At 44.6% G+C, this 21,828-nt stretch overlaps 1 protein-coding gene across 4 annotated transcripts in view; it reads right to left on the minus strand.

The window, feature by feature from the left end:
* The window catches only part of LOC133512217 (cobalamin trafficking protein CblD-like), a 66,059-nt gene that overhangs the window by 1,004 nt on the left and 43,227 nt on the right, over positions 1-21,828 (minus strand). For 3 of the 4 annotated variants that reach the window (XM_061841629.1, XM_061841627.1, XM_061841625.1), the window contains one exon: positions 8,107-8,193. In XM_061841629.1, coding sequence (XP_061697613.1) covers positions 8,107-8,193 — 87 coding nt within the window. Of the gene's footprint in view, positions 1-7,630; positions 7,778-8,106; positions 8,194-21,828 lie in introns of those variants that run through there. The other variant, XM_061841628.1, reaches the window with a different exon arrangement.

A 21,828-nucleotide genomic window follows, 5' to 3' on the forward strand; every position in this document is an offset into this window, starting at 1 on the left:
ATAATTAAACTTGGCAAATAAAACAAAAAGTGTAAAAAGTTGATTTTTCTTTGAGAAAGAATCCAAACACAAAGTTAATTTGATTTATTATTCACAATAGATTTTAAAAGAGTGCCTGAGTTCAAAATGTACAGATAATTCAAATTAAGACGAAACACATGAACATGAGTTTATTTTTTAAATCAAGGCACGTACTTTTTGGAAAATTATGGGCCCCATCAAATCCTGCACAACAGTATGAAGTGGGAAGTTGTATCCAAATTTGTGGACTGGATATGGGAGTTACACGAGATACACGACATGTTGGGGATGGTTGTGGTTGGACTGTTCGTAAAATGGGTTGTTACAAAACTACATTTTAGGTTTCATGTGATGTCTAAATTTGATTTGACTTGTAAGTGAAGGCATCATTCATGGACAGATTTTCTTTTGTTTCTTGAACGTGCAAGTCATGTTGCATTCAAAGTACCTGAAAAAAAATTTACAAAATTTTCAAATTCTGCATCACAATGTACTAGATCAGCAGTCGGCAACCCGCGGCTCCGGAGCCTCATGCGGCTCTTTCATCCTTATAATGCGGCTCTGATTGGCTTGGGAAAATAAATTACTAAAAAAATTTTTTTGTATTTAATTGAAGTGCGTTTTATTTGTGTTAGTTTTTATATTATTTTAGTTCTAAATTTGAAGATTGTGATCTTGAAATATTAAAATATTAATTAAATTATTTGATATTATTTTTTCGTCGCTCAAAATAGACGTCACACTGCGGAAGCGGGTATACCCGCTGAAACGCCGTCTATTTTGAGCGACTTTCAAGCCCGGCAAAGCCAATGGAGAAACATGCTGCGGTAAAGTAGTAGAAGTTTTTTTTTTTCTTCATTTTAGATGTGCGGCTCCCAGTGTTTTCTTTTCCGTGGAAACCGGGTTAAAATGGCTCTTTCGGTGTCAAAGGTTGCCGACCGCTGTACTAGATAGTCGTGAATTTGGGTGATGATCGTTACATATATCTTTGTTGAGGTCGCAAAAGGGTACCAAACCCCTTGATATGGGGTGTTCAGTCCCTGTACCACCGGTGTTAAAGTTTGGTCTGCATTGCCGGTAATTAGTCGGACTCATTTCCGGTGAGAGTTGGACTCTGCCAGGCTACCTTTTGTCACCAATTTTAATTATAACTTTTATGGACAGAATCTCTATGGGGGAACAAGCTAGTGCAATCTGTAGGCTGGTCCCAAGACTGGATAAATGCAGAGGCTTGCATCAGGAAGGGCATCCGGCATAAAAACTGTGCCCAACAAATATGAGCTTTGATCTAAAGAATCCCAAACCGGATCGGCCGTGGCTCAGGTTAACAACGCCCGCCCCCAGCACCGCTAACCTACAGGGCGTCGGTGGAAATTCAGCTACTGTGGGTCGAAGACAAAGAAGAGGAGGAAACCGGATTCATCGTCAGAAGAAGAAAAGGAATTCAGAGCCTACAATTGAGTGTAGAGACTTTGAATGTGGGGACTATGACAGGAAAAGCTCAGGATTTGGTTGACAAGATGATTAGGAGAAAGGTTGATGTATTATGCATCCAAGATAGCAGGTAGACAGGTAGTAAGGCAAGAAGTTGAAGAGCAGGGTTTAAATTATTCTACCACGGACTAGATGGGAAGAGAAATGGAGTAGGGGTTATTTTAAAGGAAGAGCTGGCTAAGAATGTCTTGGAGGTGAAAAGAGTATCAGATCAAGTGATGAGGCTGAAAATTGAAATTGAGGGTGTTATGTATAATGTGATAACGGTTATTGGTGTTGAAAGACAGTTGTGATTGGTGGAGATTGTAATGGACATGTTGGTAAAGGAAAAAGGGACGATGAAGAAGTGATGGGTAAGTACGGGATCCAGGAAAGGAACTTTGAGGGACAGATAAGTATTTGAACACCTGTCCATCAGCTAAAATTCTGGCCCTCAAAGACCTGATTAGTCCGCCTGTAAAAGTCCACCTCCAATCCATGTATTATCCTGAATCAGATGCATCTGTGTGAGGTCGTTAGCTGCATTAAGCCACCTGTCCAGCCCATACAATCAGTAAGACTCAAACTTGTAACATGGGCAAGACCAAAGGGCTGTCCTATGACACCAGAGACAAAATTGTACAACTCCACATGACTGGAAAGGGCTATAGAGAAATTGCCAAGCAGCTTGGTGAAAAAAGGTCCACTGTTGGAGCAATCGTTAGAAAAGGGAAGAAGCTAAACATGATGGTCAATCTCAATCAGAGTGGAGCCCCATGCAAGATATCACCTCGTGGGGTCTCAATGATCCGTAGAAAGGTGAGGAATCAGCCCAAGACATCCACGACAGGACTTGGTCAATGACCTGAAAAGAGCTGGGACCACCGTTTCCAAGGTGACTGTTGGTAATACACTAAGACGTCATGGTTTGAGATCATGCATAGCACAGAAGGTTCCCCTGCTTAAACCAGCACGTCAAGCCCCGTCTTAAGTTTGCCAATGACCATTTGGATGATAAAGAGGAGTCATGGGAGAAGGTTTTGTGGCCAGATGAAACCAAAATGGAACTTTATGGTCATAATTCCACTAACAGTGTTTGGAGGAAGACGAATGATGAGTTCTATCCCAAGAACACCATCCCTACTGTGAAGCATGGGGGTGGTAGCATCATGCTTTGGGGGTGTTTTTCTGCACATGGGAATGGATGACTGCACTCTATTAAGGAGAGAATGACTGCGGCCATGTAGTGTGAGATTTTGGGGAACAACCTCTTTCCATCAGTCAGAGCATTGAAGAGATAGCAAGGGTGGACGACAATCCAGAGCAATGGTGAGTGTGGTAAGGAAGTGAAGAAACGGGTCCAAGAAAGTTGGAACAGCTGGCGGAAGGTGTCTGGTTGTGTTTTGTAACAGAAGAGTCTCTGCTTGGATGAAAGGAAACATTTATAAAACAGTGGTGAGACCGGCCATGATGTACGGATTAGAGACGCTGGCACTGAAGACGCAACAGGAAGCAGAGCTGGAAGTGGCAGAAATGAAGATGTTGAGGTTCTTGCTTGGAGTGAGCAGGATGGACAGGATTAGAAATGAGCTCATTGGAGGGACAGCTAAAGTTGGATGTTTTGGAGACAAGGTTCGAGAGAGCAGACTTCGATGGTATGGACATGTCCAGAGGTGAGAGAGTGAGTATATTGGGAAGAAGGGTGCTGAGGATGGAGCTGCCAGGCAAAAGAGTGACAGGAAGACTAAAGAAAAGGTTGATGGATATTGTGAGGGAAGACATGAGGGCAGTTGGTGTTACAGAGGAAGATGCAGGAGAAAGGCTAAGATGGAAAAATATGACATGCTGTGGCGACCCCTAATGGGAAAGCAAATGGGAAAGGAAAAGAAGAAGAAGATGGACAGAATCTCTATGTGCACCCGAGCCGTTGGGGGTGTCTGGTTTGGTGGCCTCAGCATTGCATCTCTGCTCTTTGCAGATGATGTAACTCTGTTGGGTTCATCAACCCGTGATCTCCAACGCTCACTGGAGCGGTTCGCAACCAAGTGTGAAGATGCTAGGATGAGAATCAGCACCTCCAAATCCGAGACCATGGTCATCAGTCAGAAAAGGGTGGCATTCCCTCGCCAGGTCGGGGACAAGTGTCTGCACTGATGCGGACTTTATATCGGTCTGTACTGTAAAGAGGGAGCTAAGTCAAAAGGCGAAGCTCTCATTTTACCAGTCAATCTACGTTCCAACTCTCAACTATGGTTACGATCTGTGGGTCATAACCAAGAGAACGAGATCCCAGATACAAGCAGCTGAAATGAGTTTCCTCCGCAGGGTGTCTGGGCTCTCCTTGAGAGATAGTGTGAGAAGCTCAGGAGGGCCTCAATGTTGAGCCGCTGCTCCTACACAATGACAGGAGCCTGATGAGGTGACTGGGGTAACTGATCCGAATGCTTCCCGGACGCCTTCTCGGTGAGGTGTTCTGGGCATGTCCACTGGAAAGAGACCCCAGGGATGACCCGGAACACGCTGGAGACTGTCTCTTGGCCAGCCTGTGAACACCTTGGATCCCTTTGGAAGAGCTGGATGAAGTAGCTGGGGAAAGGGAAGTCTGCTTATAGTACTGCCTCTGCAACCTGACCCAGTGTGGTAGAAGATGGATGGATGGATGGATGGATGGATGGACTGTAAAAGGGTAAAAACTCTCAGAATTTAAAAGTAAATTAAAACTGTCGTACTTTATGTTGGATTGAGGGTAATATGAGTGCATTGTTCAGAGAAGCAGGGCACGCTCCACTTTCAATGAATTTACAACGAGCGTGTTGGCCATCGCTCTGAAGAAATGAAATGCACACTCCAACAATTCTGTGAATTTCTCAACGTTTGAGTGTAGAGAGCAGCCTTGGAGTGAATTTCCTATGCTAGTTCTGCAAAAGCTGAAAATGCCAATTCAAAATATGGACGAGAACAATGGGGGGGACACACTAAGGTACATTGTACAATCCCCATGGATCCTACGCAAGTATGGAAAGAATGGAAAAGTCTGAAATCTGATTTAATATATTTCAAGATCTGGAATGTTATTGAAAATGGAAACTATTGTACGAAAAATCTGAGACACCAGACAATAGCTCATTTTGAAAAAAAAATTGGTCCGTCCATCCATCCATTTTCTACAGTTTATCCGAGGTCAGGTCGTGGTGCCAGCAGCTTTAGCAAGGATGCCTAGATTCCCCTTTCCCCAGCTGCTTCATCCAGCTCTTCCAGTGGGATCCAGAGGCGTTCCCAGGCCAAGATACGTACTCTCTCCAACATGTCTGAGGTTGACCACCTGGCCCAGAAAACCTCACCAGGAGTCAATCGGGAGGCATCAGAAGCCCCAACCACATCATCTGGCTCCTCTCAATGCAGAAGAGCAGCAGCTCTACTCTGAGCCCCTACCGGATGACCGATCTTCTCACCCTATCTTGGGAGGGAGAGCCTGCGGAGGAAACTCATTTCAGCCTCTTGTATACGGAATCTTATTCTTTTTGTTCAGACCCACAGCTCGTTACCATATCTAAGGGTAGGAACATAGATCGAAAGGTAAATTGAGAGCTTTTCCTTTCACCTTTGCTCCCTCTTTACCCCAACAGACCGAAACAAAGTCCATATCACTGCAGACGCTGCACCAATCCGCTTGTCGATCAGCTACATTCTTCATTACTCACAAACAAGACCCCAACATATTTGAATCCTTCCAACTTGGGCAGGATCTCATCCCCGACTTGGAGAGGGATGCCACCTGTTTCGGACTAAGGGTCATGATCTACAATTTAGAGGTACTGATTCTCATCCCAGCTGCTTCACATGAACCACTTCAGTGAAGGTTGGAGATCACAGTTTGATGAAGTCAATAGAACTACATCATCTTCAAAAAGTAGGGATGCAATACTGAGGTCACTAAATTTGACCCCAACATCGGCTCGGATGCACCAACAGATTTGTTCAGAAAACTGAACCTAAAACAAGTCCAACTTATTGATGGCAATGTGGACCAAACTCTGACACTGGTCATAAAGTGCTACAACACCGTGTATCAGGGGGTGCAGTACCCCACACTCCTGAAGCACCCCCCACAGGATTTCGTAAGGAACATGGTCAAAGGCCTTCAAGTCCACAAAACACATGTAGACTGGTTGGGCAAACTCCTGTGCATCCTCAAGGACTCTGTTGGGGGTGTAGCGCTGGTCCACTATTCCATGGCCAGAACGAAAACCACATTGCTCCTCCTGTGATATTTGACTTCATGTCACAACCTCCTCTCCAGCAGCCCTGAATAGACCTTACCAGGAAAGCTGAGGAATATTATCGTCCTGTAGTTGGACACACCCTTCAGTCCGCCTTCTTAAAAAGGGGTACCACCACGCCAGTCTGCCATTCCCGAGGCACTGTACCTGATGTCCAAAAGATATTGCAGAGGCGTGAAAACCAGGACAGACTCACAACATCCAGAGTTTTTAGGAACTCCAGGCGAATCTCTTCCACCCCAAGGAGCTTTTTAATGACCTCTGTGATCTCAACCCCAGAGATAGGAGAGGTTGCCTCAGAAAACCCAGACTCTGCATTCTCATTGGAAGGCGTGTCGGTGGAATTGATGAGGTCTTCGAAGTCTTCTCCACGCCGACTCACAATGCCGAGTCATGGTCAGCAGTGCCCAATCCTCACTATGCACAGTGTTGATGGTGCAGTATTTCCATCTCCTGAGATGCCGGATGATTTACCAGAATTTACTCAAAGCCATCTGGAAGTCTTTCTCCATGGCCTCACCGAACTGTTCCATGCCTGGGTTTGGCTTCAGCGACCACCAAAGCTGCATTCCGCTTGGCCAGCTGGTACCCATTCGGTACCTCATGAGTCCCACGGGCCAAAAATACCAGAAAGGACTCCTCCAGACAGAATCTCTCGCCATTGGTGTCCACCAAAAATTTGGGGAATTGGTGCCACGCCAGCCACAACCACCTTACGGCCACAATTTCGGTTTGCCACCTCAGCAATGGGGGCCCTGAAAATGGTCCACTTGGACTCAATGTCTCTTGCATATCCTGGAACATGAGCGAAATTCATTTGGATGTGGGGGTTGAAACTTTTTCTGAGAGGGGATTCTGCCATACATTCCCAGGAGACCCTCACAATACGTTTGGGCATGCCATGTCAGACCGGCATCTTCCCCCACTGTCAGAGTCATCTGACCATCAGGTGGTGATCAATTGACAGCTCCATCCTTCTCTTCAACCGAGTGTCCAAGACATGCGGTCGCAACTCAGATGAGACAACCACAAAGTCTATCATCAAACTGTGACCAATGGTGTCTTTGTGCCATGTGCACGCGTGGACACCTTTATGCCGAAACATGATGCTCGGACAATGGAGGATGGACAATGGACAATCGGTGATGCGAACAGAAGCCCCGTAACACAACACCATTTGGGTTCTGATCGAGGGGGGGGTAGGGGGGGTGTTCTTCCCAATCACACTCTTCCAGGTCTCACTGTCATTGTCCACTGAAGTCCACCAGAAGAACAATGGAGTCCCAAGTGGGAACCCTCTCCAGAACCCTCTCTAAGGACCCAAAAATAGTGGGAAATGTGACCCGTTGTTTGGTGTATTGGCAGGACTTGTCTCCCCACCTGAGGGAGGAGGGAGGCTACCCCCTCGTCCACTAGAGTGAACAAAAACGTACAGGTGCTGAGCCGGGGGGCAATAAGTATACCCATACCTGCTTGGCGCCAGTCAACTTGGGCAACTCTAGAGTGGAAAAGAGTCCAAACCCTCTCCAGAAGACTGGTACCAGAGCCTAAGCCGCATGTGGAGGCGAGACCTATCAAATCACAACTTCTCAACCTCACACGAGTTTGGGGTTCTTCTCTGCAAACATGCTCTCGCCTTCGAGCCTCACCTTCAGAGCTGGGTCCAGAGGAAGGCCTCGTTGACCCGCGTCCGGGCAAGGATCCATCGGTGGCACAGCTGGAAAGCATTGGCTACACAGTTCTTTGGACCAGAGTTCAATCCCAGCCATCCCTGTGTGGAGTTTCCATGTTTTCCCCATGCCTCTGTGGGTTTCCTCAGGGCACTCTGGTTTCCTCCCACACCAGAGAAACATGCAACATTAATTGGACATTCTAAATTGCCCCTAGGTGTGATTGTGAGTGCAGTTGTTTGTCTCTATGTGCCCTGCGATTGGCTAGCAACCAGTTCAGGCTGTCCCCTGGCTCCTCCCCGTTGACAGCTGGGATAGGCTCCAGCAGTCCCGCTAAGAAAATGGATGGATGGATAATTTAATGTGCAAATATCAAAGATTGGGTGATGTCAGAAAACCAAGGCAAATAATACAGTGGGTATAGTATTTAACTGACCCTGCCACCTCACCGCCCGCCCCCCACCCCCCTGAAAATTTGTGATATTACAGGCCTTTGCTAAAATAATTTCCGTTATTTTTTTTCTTTCGAAATTCCTGTTCTTAGGAACTGAAAGTTACTGGACTTGTGTTATTTTTTATTTATTTTGAGTCTGTCATTTCAGTTAACTACACCTCTGAAATACCCAAAGGCCAAAATGTTTCAGTTGACATAAGGGTCTTACCGCCAGGCCTGAAGAAGGATCTATGAAGTCGGCCCAGAATCCCTCTCTTTGCAGAATAATGCAGATCTCTTTTGCTCCATCTATAAACTACAGAGGGTATAGTTTAGCTGTGGATTTTGGTAGAGCATGTGACGTTTGGCTGTTAAATGGCCTCGTGAAGATTAGATAGACAGACAGACAGGCAGACAAGACGGGCTGCTTTACTATTGGGTAAACTCTGGCATCTTACAGTTTCATTAATTACATTAAAATAAACAATTGCCCAAAATACATATGTGCAGATACACATCAATAAAACAGTTCACCCTATAAAGACACCTTAACTTTGGAAGAGACAAACCACTGAGTCCAAATGACAGATGTAAATAAATGTGACCCGGTCACACGGTACTGCCCCCAGATGAGTTAAAGAGACGAAGGAAATCCTCCTGGACTTCCGGAAGTGCGGCGTCAACCGGTCCCACTGTTCATCAATCGGGAGTGTGTGGAGAGGGTCCACACCTTCAGATTTCTGGGAGTCTACATCACAGACAAACTCACCTGGACTGTAAACACCGTTGCGGTGGTGAAAAAGGCCCAGCCGCGACTCCACTTCCTGAGAGTATTCAGGAAGAATAACTTGGAAGCTAAGCTGTTGCAGGCTTTCTACAGAACCACCGTGGAGAGCGTTCTCATATACTGCATTACAGTGTGGTATGCTGGATGTACAGCAGCGGACAGGAAAGGTCTGCAAAGAGTGATCAACAGTGCCCAGAAAATCACTGGCTGCTCTCTACCCTCCCTAGAGGACATTGCCAACTCCCACTATCACAGCAGAGCCACTAATATTGTAAAGGACTCTTCACATCCTGGTCACCTCCTATTTAACCTGCTGCCCTTTAGCAGGCGATATAAGTCCCACAAAACTCGGACAACCAGATTCAAAGAAAGCTTTTTGCCCAGAGCAATCAACTCCTTGAACTCAAAACCACTGAACATAACAGAACTGTAATGTAATATTGTGCAACTGTACTTTTGTTTGCTTTCCTTGGTTTGCATAATCTCCCAAAGCCTGTACAGGGATCATGAGACTGAAAAATACACTGTGCATTTAATCAATTAATTAATTTATTTATTTTAACAATAACTGTCCCTTGATGTAAGTATTTTATGTTGTTTACAAGATGTTCTTCTATTTTTATTCTATTTTATTCATGCATGCACCTTGTGGAGAAGCACTCATCATTTCGTTGTATGCACAGCATTAAAGGCTTTTGATTTATTTATTTATTTATTGATTGATTGATTGATTGTAGTCAGTAGGGTAAGATGAAGAGGGTGGGAGGCATTATCCATGAAGACCTCTAGCTTGACCTGCATCTGCCTCTCCACCATGGGATCAAGACAGTCAAGGCTTTAACCTATGTCTAGCCTCATGGTTTCCCTTTCAATGATGATGCAATCCCAGCAGACCACCACATAGAACAGCATCTCCCTGAAGAAATCAGAGAACCAAGTAGAACATCCTTCTCTTCCCCTTCTTGTACAGTGCATCCATGTACATGGACCACTCAAAATTGTCATCCATGTCTCTAACCCACCTGGATGTCCTGACCCCAGATAATCACTCCTAGTAGATGTTTACTCGAGTTTTCTGTGCTCAACATGGCATGCCAAGAAGCCTCCAGTCATCTTATGGATTGGCAATGTGACGAACACAGTCCTAAAGGACAAACTGTAGAGACATAGGTTTGTTCTGTATTAACATTCTGTGATATGAATAAACATCCCTGTGACAGTTCATGACTGAACATGTCTCGACATGCCTGAAGTGGAGTTGACCACTAATACGTTCTGAGAAAAATAAAAGTCAGGGAACAAGATATGATATACAAGGTGGCGCTTACCAGGGTGGCCGCCTCCGGTATGTGCGCCCTGAAACTGTTTACGTTTGTCTATTTCTTGGTCATCTCGGGACTCAAGTACACAAGAAATGACTTGCTCACCATGAGAGTCTTCTTTGGACTTTTTTGGGACAACTCTCGCCAATTCGCTGAATCTTTTTCCGGAGTTACTCGTCGGGGCTCTCTCCAAAGCTTCGCTTCGAAGGCAGCGCAGAGACTCGTGAGCCAGTACACAAGTTCAACAGCGAAAGAAGGGAGACCGACTGGCGCTTCCGTTGATTCATCTTGCGAATCTACGCTCCAAAGCCAACAAAATGGATGAACTTCACCTTCAGATCAAGACCTGGAAAGACTCTGTGCTTCATGTACAGTTGACTTGGTGGACGCATCCCCGACGGCACCATTATGCTACCCATCTTTAACCTCTATCGGGGGGACTGTATGGCGCAGCAAGCATGGAAATCGAATGGCTGTGGAATATGTATTTATATCAATGAAAAATGGTGCATAGACGTAACACAGCTCAGCACACTGCACCCCGCTTTTGGAGTCATTGTTCTTGAACTGTAAGCCATTTCACTTGCTGTGTGAATTCACCTCTTTCATTCATGTAGGTGTTTACATTTCACCCCAAGCTAGTATGAATGCAACACTGCTAACGCTTGTCGGGGAGGTAAACGAAATTGAGAAAAAACACATATAACCATATTCACCACTTATTATCCTAAGGGGTGTTTTTTCACAGCTAAACTTAACCACAAACTCCCTAAATATAAGCAGCACGTAAAATGCCAGACGAGGGAAAATAACACTCAAGACTCTCAGACCCCACAGGAGGTTAAGAAGGAGAAATTTGGGTGTATTTTTTCAGTTTTGTTGCACAACATGTCGGGATCTTGGCTTAGCTAGAACGAATGGTCTGTAATGCTAAGCACCAGCAACATCGGGGCGGGATCAAGGATTTTTCGTCCAGGTTTGGCTGTGAAAGCTGACACATATCCAGATTTCGCTTGGATTAAAAAAAAGGTTTTTATTTTCATTTTTTTTCAATTAATATCCAAAATATATGTAATAATAATATTATTTCAAATTGTTGGGTTTATTTTCTCTTTTACTTCGGCTAATCTTCATTCCTCTCCTTTCCAGTGCATGTCTCCATCTTTCTAATTGTTCCTCTGCATGCTCCCTGCTTTCACTGCATATCACAACATCATCTGCGAACATCATGGTCCAAGGGGATTCCAGTCTAATCTCATCTGTCAGCCTATCCATTACCACTGCAAACAGGAAGGGTTCAGAGCTGATCCCTGATGCAGTCCCACCTCCAACTTAAATTCTTCTGTCACACCTAAGGCACACCTCACCACTGTTCTGCTGCCATCATACATGTCCTGTACTATGTTAACATACTTCTCTGCCACACCAGACTTACGCATGCAGTACCGCAGTTCCTCTCTTGGTACTCTGTCATAGGCCTTCTCTAGATCCACAAAGACACAATGTAGCTCCTTCTGACCTCTGTACTTTTCCACTGGAATCCTCAATCTGTGATACTCTTTCCAGGCATGAAACCATACTGTTGCTTGCAGATACTTACTTCTGTCCTGAGTCTAGCCTCCACTACTCTTTCCTATAACGTCCTTGTGTGGCTCATCAACTTTATTCCTCGATAATTCCCACAGCTCTGAACATCGCCTTTGTTCTAAAAATGGGAACAAGAACACTTTTCCTCCATTCTTCAGTGATCTTTTCGCCTGCTAGTATTATGTCGACTAAGTTGGTCAAAAGCTCCACAGCTATCTCTCCAAATTGCTTCCATACCTCCACCGGTATGTCATCAGGACCAACTGCCTTTCCATTTTTCATCCTTTGTAGTGCCTTTCTGACTTCCCCATGACTAATCATTGCCACTTCCAGGTCCTTCACACTTGCCTCTTTGTAACTCTTCCTTCTCTCTCATTTTCTTCATTCATCAACTTCTCAAAGTATTCTTTCCATCTATTTAGTAGACTACTGGCACCAGTCAACACATTTCCATCTATATCCTTAATCACCCTGACCTGCTGCACATCCTTCCCATCTCTATCCCTCTGTCTGGCCAACCTGTAGAGATCCTTTTCTCCTTCTTTCGTGTCCAACCTGGTGTACATGTCTTCATATGCCTCTTGTTTAGCTTTTGCCATCTCTACCTTTGCCTTCCGTCGCATCTCCATGTACTCCTTTCTCGTCCTCACTCCTCTCAGTGTCCCACTTCTTCTTCGTGAATCTCTTTACTTGTACAACTTCCTGCATTCTGGGGTTCCATCAACAAGTCTCCTTCTCCCCTTTCCTATCAGAAGACACACCAAGTACTCTCCTGCCTGTCTATCTGATCACCTTGACTGGAGTAGTCCAGTCTTCCGGGAGCTTCTCCTGTCCATCGAGGGCCTGTCTCACCTCTTTCCAAAAGGCCACACAACATTCTTCTTTTCTAAGCTTTCACCACATGGTTCTCTGCTCTACCTTTCTCTTCTTAATCTTCCTACCCACCACCAGTCATCCTACACACCACCGTCCTATGCTGTCGAGCTACACTCTCCCCTACCACTACTTTACAGTCAGTAATCTCCTTCAGATTACATCGTCTGCACCAAATATAATCCACCTGCGTGCTTCTCCCTCCGCACTTGTAGGTCACTATAGGTTCCTCCCTCTTCTGGAAATAAGTGTTCACTACAGCCATCTCCATTCCTTTTTTGCAAAGTCCACCACCATCTGTCCCTCAAAGTTCCTTTCCTGGATGCCGTACTTACATATCACCTCTTCATCGCCCCTGTTTCCTTTACCAATATGTCCATTACAATCTGCACCAATCACAACTCTCTCGCTGTCTGGGATGCTCAGAACTATTTCATCTAGTTCCTTCCAGAATTTCTCGTTCAACTCTAGGTCACATCCTACCTGTGGGGCATAGGCGCTAACCACATTATACATAACACCCTCAATTTCAAATTTTAGTCTCATCACTCGATCTGATACTCTTTTCACCTCCAAGACATTCTTAGTCAGCTCTTCCTTTAAAATAACCCCGACTCCATTTCTCTTCCCATCTACTCCGTGGTAGAATAGTTTAAACCCTGCTCCTAAACTTCTAGCCTTACTACCTTTCCACCTGCTCTCTTGGATGCACAGTATCACCTGCTCTCTTAGATGCACAGTATACCAACCTTTCTCCTAATCATCATGTCAACCAACTCCTGAACTTTTCCTGTCGTAGTCCCAACATTCAAAGTCTCTACACTAAGTTGTAGGCTCTGTGCATTCCTCTTTTTCTTCTAACGACGGATCTGGTTTGCTCCTCTTCTTTGTCTTTGACCCACAGTAGCTGAATTTCGACTGACGCCCTGCAGGTTAGCAGTGGCGGGGGCGGGCGTTGTTAACTCGGGCCACGACCGATCCGTTATGGGATTCTTTAGATGAACGCTCATATTTGTTTGGCACAGTTTTTACGCCGGATGCCCATCCTGACGCAACCATCTGCATTTATCCGGGCTTGGGACCGGCCTACAGATTGCACTGGTTTGTGCCAATAGGGCTGCATTCCATAGACAGCTGAGCAATGGGTAAAATTCCCTGAGCTGACTCAAAAGCATTCTTTCTAAAGCTCAAGCAAGCCACATTAGCCCTGTCCGAGCACACCTGGCTTTCTCTCGAAAGTTCCACTGTCTTGTATGTCAATCCCGAGTTCCAAGGAATAGCCTTCCTTGTTACTCTTCCAGTTTTCAACTCATGCAACACCTATCACCTCAAAGACATAATTAATGATAGCATCTGGCAGCAGGACACTTAAGTTTGAGTCATTACGACCGCGGTTGTCACCTATCGTGATGATAATCCTGATCTCTATCTGGTGCTAAATTTGCACTTGTGCACCCTCAAAAAAGACATCCATTTTCCATGTCACAAACTGTTCATCCGAGATGTAGCGGAAGAAAACAAGTATTGAAACACCCTGCTATATTACAAGCACTCCCACTTAGAAATCATGGAGGGGTCTGAAATTTTCATCGTAGGTGCAATTCCAGTATGAGAGAGATAATTTAAAAAGAAAAATCCAGAAATCACAATGTATGATTTTTTTCATGATTTATTTGTATGATACAGCTGCAAATAAGTATTTCAACACCTGAGAAAACCAATGTTAATATTTGGTACAGTAGCCTTTGTTTGCAATTACAGAGGTTAAACGTTTCCTGTAGTTGTTCGGCAGGTTTGCACACACTACAGGAGGGATTTTGGCCCACTCCTCCACACAGATCTTCTCTCGATCAGACAGGTTTCTGGGCTGTCGCTGAGAAACACGGAGTTTCAGCTCCCTCCAAAGATTTTCTATTGGGTTTAGGTCTGGAGACTGGCTAGGGAACGCCAGAACCTTGATATGCTTCTTACGGAGCAACACCTTGGTTTTCCTTCGGGTCATTGTTCTGTTGAAAGACCCAGCCACGACCTATCTTCAATGCTCTGACTGAGAGAAAGAGGTTGTTCCCCAAAATCTTACAATACATGGCCGCGGTCATGCTCTCCTTCATAAAATACAGTCGTCTTCTCCCATGTGCAGAAAAACACCCCCAAAGCATGATGCTACAAACCCCCACGCTTCACAGTAGGGATGGTGTTCTTGGAATGGAACTCATCTTTCATCTTCCTCCAAACACGATTTGTGGAATTATTACCAAAACACTCCATTTTGGTCTCATCTGACTACAAACCTTTCTGCCTTGACTCCTCTGCATCATCCAAATAGTCATTGGCAAACTTAAGACGGGCAATGACATGTGGTGGTTTAAGCAGGGGAACCTTCCATGCAATGCATGATTTCAAACCATGACGTCTTAGTGTATTACCAACAGTCACCTTGGAAACGGTTGTCCCAGCAATTGTTGGGGCATTGACCAAGTCCTGTCGTGTAGTCCTGGGCTGATTCCTCACCTTTCTAAGGATCATTAAGACCCCACGAGATGATATCTTGCAGGGGGCTCCCCTCTAATTGAGATTGACTGTCATGTTTCGCTTCTTCCATTTTCTCATGATTGCTACAACCGTGAACCTCATATCACCAAGCTGCTTGGCAATTTCTCCATAGCCCTTTCCAGCTCTACACGTAGTCAATGTTTACCCGAAGCCTAACTTTGCCCTGCCACGAATTACTGGTCTCACAGCCATCCCAACACACAGGGTCATATACACCTTCCTCCACACACCTCAATCCTGTCATTGACACCTAGGTGTACACACATGGTAACTCCAGGTAAGATGTTGCCATGTATGACTGTTTTGGCCACATGAGGGTGATATGCACTAAGGCTACACTTTGTAACTGCATTGTTGTGTGGTCCCGAACCCGTGTCATCTTTCTCCGAGGCATTGCCTAAATCCGCCATCGAGCCTCATCACCTCGACAAAGGGGGAGTATGTATTGAACAGGCAGCAGGAGGATGACACCCTGCACCCCAGTGAACATCACTCACGTTCCCATGGGAAGGTAATGCCAGACTTCAAAGACATGCAGACGCCATTTGAGTCAATATCCAGAGATATTTGTTTGGGCACTCCAACGGGAAGTGGATTGCGAGCCAGAACATCACAGAAAGAGCAGCTCGAGGTTGCATTGGAACACTAAATTAATTAGCGGCCACCACCTCTAAGTGTATTTTTAAATAAATATTGTTTAAAAACAAAATAATATTTAGGACTTTTTTTGCAACGCATTATTTTGTGTCAACAGATGGGCGCTTCAAAAAATATCTGTCCAAGGAGGTTTGTTTCTGCCTCTTTTTGAGAAAACTTATGAAATGTGTAAGACACGTGTATTACATAGCGTCAAAGCACGACCAGTTGGAACTTTTTCGGGATGTTTTGTCATAGCAAAGTCCAAAACTTTCTGCCACATTGTCAACATTTCCTTAACCTCAGTAGTAGAGATAACCTCCTCCACTGTCTCTTCAACAGAACCCTCACTCCACACATCCTTATGCTGCTGCATCTGTCGCTCCTATAATTCCTCAGTCATCAGCTCCTTGGAGTGTTCCTTGATGAGTTTGTTGAAGTCACTTTCATCCACCTCAAGGCCCATGGACTTTCCCAGTGACAAAATCTCCTCTGGCACATCAGGTTTGGCATCAAATCCTTTGTGCATTGCAGACACTGCCTCAGGCCACAGATTCTTCCACACAGAGGTCAAAGTCCGTGTTGACACACCCTGCCAGGCTATATCAATAAACCTGATATTATAGTGGTCCTTCCAGAACTCACGAAGGTTGAGGTTGGTGTTTTCAGTCACCTCAAAGCACCGTCGGAGCAGGTGCATGGTGAACAACATTTTGAAATTAGATATGACCTGTTGGTGTTGGATGGTAGGTTTTGAACATTAATGAATATAAATTCTTTTGATATGTCTTTTTTTTAATTTTGAAGATGTTCGAATATTGTAATAAAGAGAAGCGCTTTTAAAAAATGAGAAATGGCTAGAGCAAAACTAAATTACCGGTGTGCACAAAAACAACAACCAAAAGCTCATTATTAGATTTTAACACAGCTAAATGAACTCCATAAATATAAGCAGAACGTGAAATATCCAACGAGGGCAAATAACACCCAAGACCTTTGTTTTACATCCATCAAAAACGCATATCGTGGAATCCCCCGTGCACCCATTGGCTCCTCTGATCACTCGTTGCTGTACTTAAGACCTACATACAGGCAAGGACTTAAATGTGCGAAACCTTTCCTAAAATCAGTTAAAAAGTAGACCAACGAGGCAAAGTTAGAACTTCAAAGCTGCTTTGACTGCACAGACTGGAGCGTCTTTGAAAATTCGGCACGAAGCCTAGATGAATTCATGGATATTGTTACCGCGTGAGTCAGTTTCTGTGTGTGTACCAACAAAAACTTTTTGCACATTCAGTAACAACAAGCCGTGGTTTTCAGCCAGCCTTAGACATCTCCATCAGGCTAAAGAGATTGCATATTGTAGTGGGGACAGGGCCCTCTACAATTGCACTAGAACAGAACGCAATCGGATAAAAACTAAAGTCCAAATCGACTATGACCTCTACAGACAGTGTCTTTGTAATTTTAACCAAGAGTTAGTTAGAGCGAGACAGCAACACTTTTCTGAAATCATCAGTAAGAACCTCAACAATACTCTATTTGCTGTGGTTGACAAGCTTACAACCCTCTCAAATCAGATAGAGCCAGAACTCGTAACAGCTGACAAATGCAATGAGTTTGCCTGTTATTGTAGTTAAAAAATACAATCCATCAGGTCAAATGTCAGCACATATCAGCAAAAAGATAGAATGATCTCACATATGAAACCACCCAGAGAAAACTATTAACTTGTCAGAATTTGATACAGTTGACCAAAAAACTGTAGCGAAAACTGTTCAGCAGTTGAAACCATCAACGTTCTATCTCGATTCAATACCATCTGACTTTTTCAAAACTATTGTGAAGTCAGTACTACCTGATTTGCAGCAAATAATCAATTGCTCACTTCAGTCGGGCGAGTTTCCCAAAGCTTTGAAGTAGTTGCTGTTAAGCTTCTTGTAAAAAACGGAGCACTGGACGATTCCATGTTAGCAAGCTATAGACTCCATCTCAAATCTCCCGTTCATAGACAAGATTCTTGAAAAAGTTATTTTTAATCAACTCTGCAATTTCTTGAATTTAAATTGACTTTTTGACAAATTTCAATCAGGTTTCCGAACTCATCACAGTACAGAATCTCCTCTTATCAAAGTGCTAAATGATATAAGGTTGACTACTGACTGTGGAAAGGTGTCAATTTTGGTCTTGTTGGATCTCAGCGCAGCTTTTGATACGGTTGATCACAATATACTGCTAAACAGGTTGGAAATGTGGGTAGGACTAAATGGAACTGTGCTTAAATGGTTTAGGTCCTACCTGGAGGAAATGAGCTACTTTGTGACCATTGGAGGTGCTCGGTCTCAGCGAATGGCAATGACCTATGGGGTCATCAAGGGTCAGTTCTTGGACCTCTCCTGTTCAGCCTGTATATGCTAACCTTGGGTCAAATTCTTCAAAACTTTAATGTTGACAACCATAGCTATGCAGATGACACACAGTTATATTTAGCAGTGTCTACAGATGACTATAGTTCAATTTAGGTATTGTGCCACTGTCTAAAACAGATAAATAACTGGATGAGCCAAAATTTTCTTCAACTAAATCTCAACAAAACTGAGACAATTTTTTGCTGTTAGTAAACACCTGGACTCTCTAGCTTTAAAAACCAAAGACCAAGTCCGAAACCTTGGTGTTCCGATTGATTCAACCCGACTTTCAAAAATTATGTCAAATCAATCACAAAAACTGACTTCTACCATCTGAAGAACATATCCAAAGTGAAGTCTTGTATGTGTCAAGCAGACCAGAAAAAGCTCATCCATGCTTTTATCTCAAGTAGACTTGACTACTGTAATGGTCTTCTGACTGGACTCCCCCCCCCCCAAAAAAAAAAAAAGAAAAGAAGACAGACAAACAGCTGCAGCTAATTCATAACGCTGCAGCTCGTGTTCTGACCAAATCAAAGCGCTCATATAACTCCAATCCTAAAGCCCTTGCACTGACTTCCAGTCAGCTTTAGAAGAACAGTGATGAGGTCAGCCCCAAGTGTAAATGTTTTGAAATCCAGGTTGAAAGCGCTTCTTTTTTTATCATGCTTTTTAGAATATATCCACTTTTTAATCATATTACTTGCACTGTATGCGGTTTTAACCGTCTTTTTTTAATATTTTGTTTGTCATTTTTATTGTTTTTATCCCGTTTTAAATGTTTTATCTCTTTGTTTACCTCGTGTATGAAATGCGCTATACAAATAAATTTGCTTTGCTTTGCTTTAGAAACCAGCTAACTAAAGAAATTAACATTGGAAATAGGGACTATGCAGGTAAACTGGAAAATATCTCTGCACCAATGACTCTGATTACAATCGCTCACTAACTACAAGCGACGTTTTCCCCCAGTAGAAAACAAGAGTGGTTTAGCTGACGACCTAAATAGCTTTTACTGCAGATTTGAAATGGACACTTCTACACCATGCACATACCAAAGCCACACCACTGTCCGCTCCACCATTTAAAGCGACAGACGGATTTTCAAACAACAAAAGATCAACAAAGCGCCACGCCCAAACCTTGTGTCCCCATCCTGCCTCAAAGTCTGTGCAGACAAACTTGCTCCTGTCTTCACAAAGATCTTCAACAGGTCTCTGTAAAGGCTCCGTCACACCATGACGTTCTGGTCTACGTCCTCTGAACATTTCAATCGTTCTATTTTTCAGCGTTCTCAAACGCGGATGACAAAAAAAAACCATTAGCGTGTGCAAACGCGTCATTGGGGCGCGACGAGCGATTTGTCAACGTAAGACAAGTGTGTTGAGCGTGTGACCAATGGGTGAATAACGACAGAAAAGCGTTTTGCTAGTGTGTAATTTTTACAGTGGAACCGGCACTAAAACGTTGGAAAGTTCACAGTCACTTCAGTTGTTGTCGTGAGTTAGAACAGTGAGCATCATGCCGCCGAGAAGAAAAAAAGTTAGGGCGCAGACTAGTAAGAAAGCTAAGCCTCTTTCATCACGAGCAATGTGTTTGGAGGAAAAACAACAGCAGGAGGAAGAGCACGTCCGCGAAGTCACGCACCATGTGACACCCCCTGGGGACCCTAAACACCTTGCAAACCCCAGTGAGGACGGTCCGACAAAGAGACAAAAGAGACAAAAGAAGCAGAGAAAGGATTGCAGGATCCTGGACCGGGCTGTTGAGGATAGTCTGGTGGAGTTTTTCCGCGAAAACGAAGTGCTGTTTTCTGGATCTTCCATAGTAGGTGCTCTCTACTGTAGCTTAATATTAAATGGACCTTGCTTTTACAAAGCATTGGTTTATATACCCATATGCATGGAAGTTCGGGAAACGCTCGAATGACGCTCAATGGACACCAAACGACGTTCGTTTCACTTTGGTTACACGCTGTGTGCGCTAGGGGATTGTTCAGTGGGCGTTGACAGGTTGCCAGTGAATCGTTCACTGCAAAGCAAATGATTAAGTAACAACCAAGTAAAGCTAGTGTTACAACTGACTAACGATAGGCAAACGCGTGCAACGCTCGGCGAACCTTAGTAAAACGTTCCACGGATGTTCTTGAACGTTCTGCAGCGTTTAAAATTAAACATTGATGAACGCTGGTCTCGGTGAGAACTTTTGTGCATGTTCAAAACATTTTTTCCGGACCGGCGTTCTCCGCCGATTCCCAGCGATCATTGATGTTCACTGGCGTGGAAACAACACTACTCTGGAGCTATCCCGGCGACCATGGGCGACTACCAACATTTCCTCAAACACTATATGACGCTGGTGTGACGGGGCCATAAGCAAAGTATCAACCTGCTTCAAACACTCTACAAATATATCGGTCCCCAAAAAAAGCAAGTCTCAGGTCTTAATGACTACAGGCCTGTTGCCTTAACATCTATGGTCATGAAGTCCTTTGAATGCTTTGTGCCGGACCACCTCAAGAGCGTCACAGGTCCCCAACTGGACCCACTGCAGTTTGCCTATCGAGCTAACAGATCTGTGGATGATGCCGTCAACATGGGTCTGCACTTCATCCTTGAATATCTTGACAGGGAGGGTACCTATGCGAGGATCCTGTTCGTGGACTTCAGATCTGCGGTGAACACAATCATCCCTTAACTCCTCTCCTCCAAACTTCTCCAGCTCAGCGTCTCGCCTGCCATCGCCCAGTGAATCGACAACTTCCTGACAGGCAGGACACAGCAGGTGAGGCTGGGGGACACCAATTCATCCAGGCGCACTATCAGCGCCAAGTCACCCCAAGTTTGTGTCCGCTCCCCTCTGCTCTTCTCGCGCTACACGAAAGACTGCACCTCGTGGCCTCCGACTGTCAAACCTCTGAAGTTTGCAGATGACACAACAGTCATCGGCCTCCTCAAAGACCGCGACGAGTCTGCGTATCGACAGGAAGTGGCGAGACCATTGCTTTGGTGTGGTCAACATAACCTGGCGTTAAACATTGAAGACTGTGGTGATGATTGTGGACTTCAGGAGGCATCCTTCACCACCGCTACTCCTGACGCTGTCCAACTGTCTTGTGTCACCCATCGAGACCTTCAAGTTCTCGGGAATGACAGTCTCAGAGGACCTGAAGTTGGGGACGAACATAAACTCCATCCTCAAAAAAGCCCAGCAAAGGATGTACTTCTTGCGGCTTCTGAGGAAGCACGGCGTGTCACAAGAGCTGCTGAGACAGTTCTACACAGCGGTGATCCCATCAGTACTGTGTACCGCTATGACAGTCTGGTTTGTGGCCGCCACAAAAAAGGACAAACTCAGAATGCAACAGAGAATCAAAACCGCTGAACGGATTGTCAGCACCACGCTACCCACTATCGAGGACTTGCACGCAACACGAACTAGGTCCACAGCAGGCAGGATCCTTTCGGACCCTCAATATCGTGGCCACCAGCTCTTCCAGCTCCTTCCGTCGGGAAAGTGCTACAGATCAATGAAAGTCAAAAGTAGCAGGTATTCGAAGGAAAAAAACTTTTTCCTTCTCGCAATGAAGTCATTAAATTCTTGATCAGCGAAACTACTATTTTTCCGCCATGTGCCATGTTAGGTCACTCACACACACACACACACACACACACACACACACACACACACAACACACACACACACATATATATAATTTTTTTTTTGTGTTATTTTAATACTTTGTAGACCGCACGATTCGTCACTTTAAACTGCTCCCTTGGCAC

Source organism: Syngnathoides biaculeatus, chromosome 14 (genome assembly GCF_019802595.1).
Source record: "Syngnathoides biaculeatus isolate LvHL_M chromosome 14, ASM1980259v1, whole genome shotgun sequence".
Taxonomy (NCBI): Eukaryota; Metazoa; Chordata; class Actinopteri; order Syngnathiformes; family Syngnathidae; genus Syngnathoides; species Syngnathoides biaculeatus.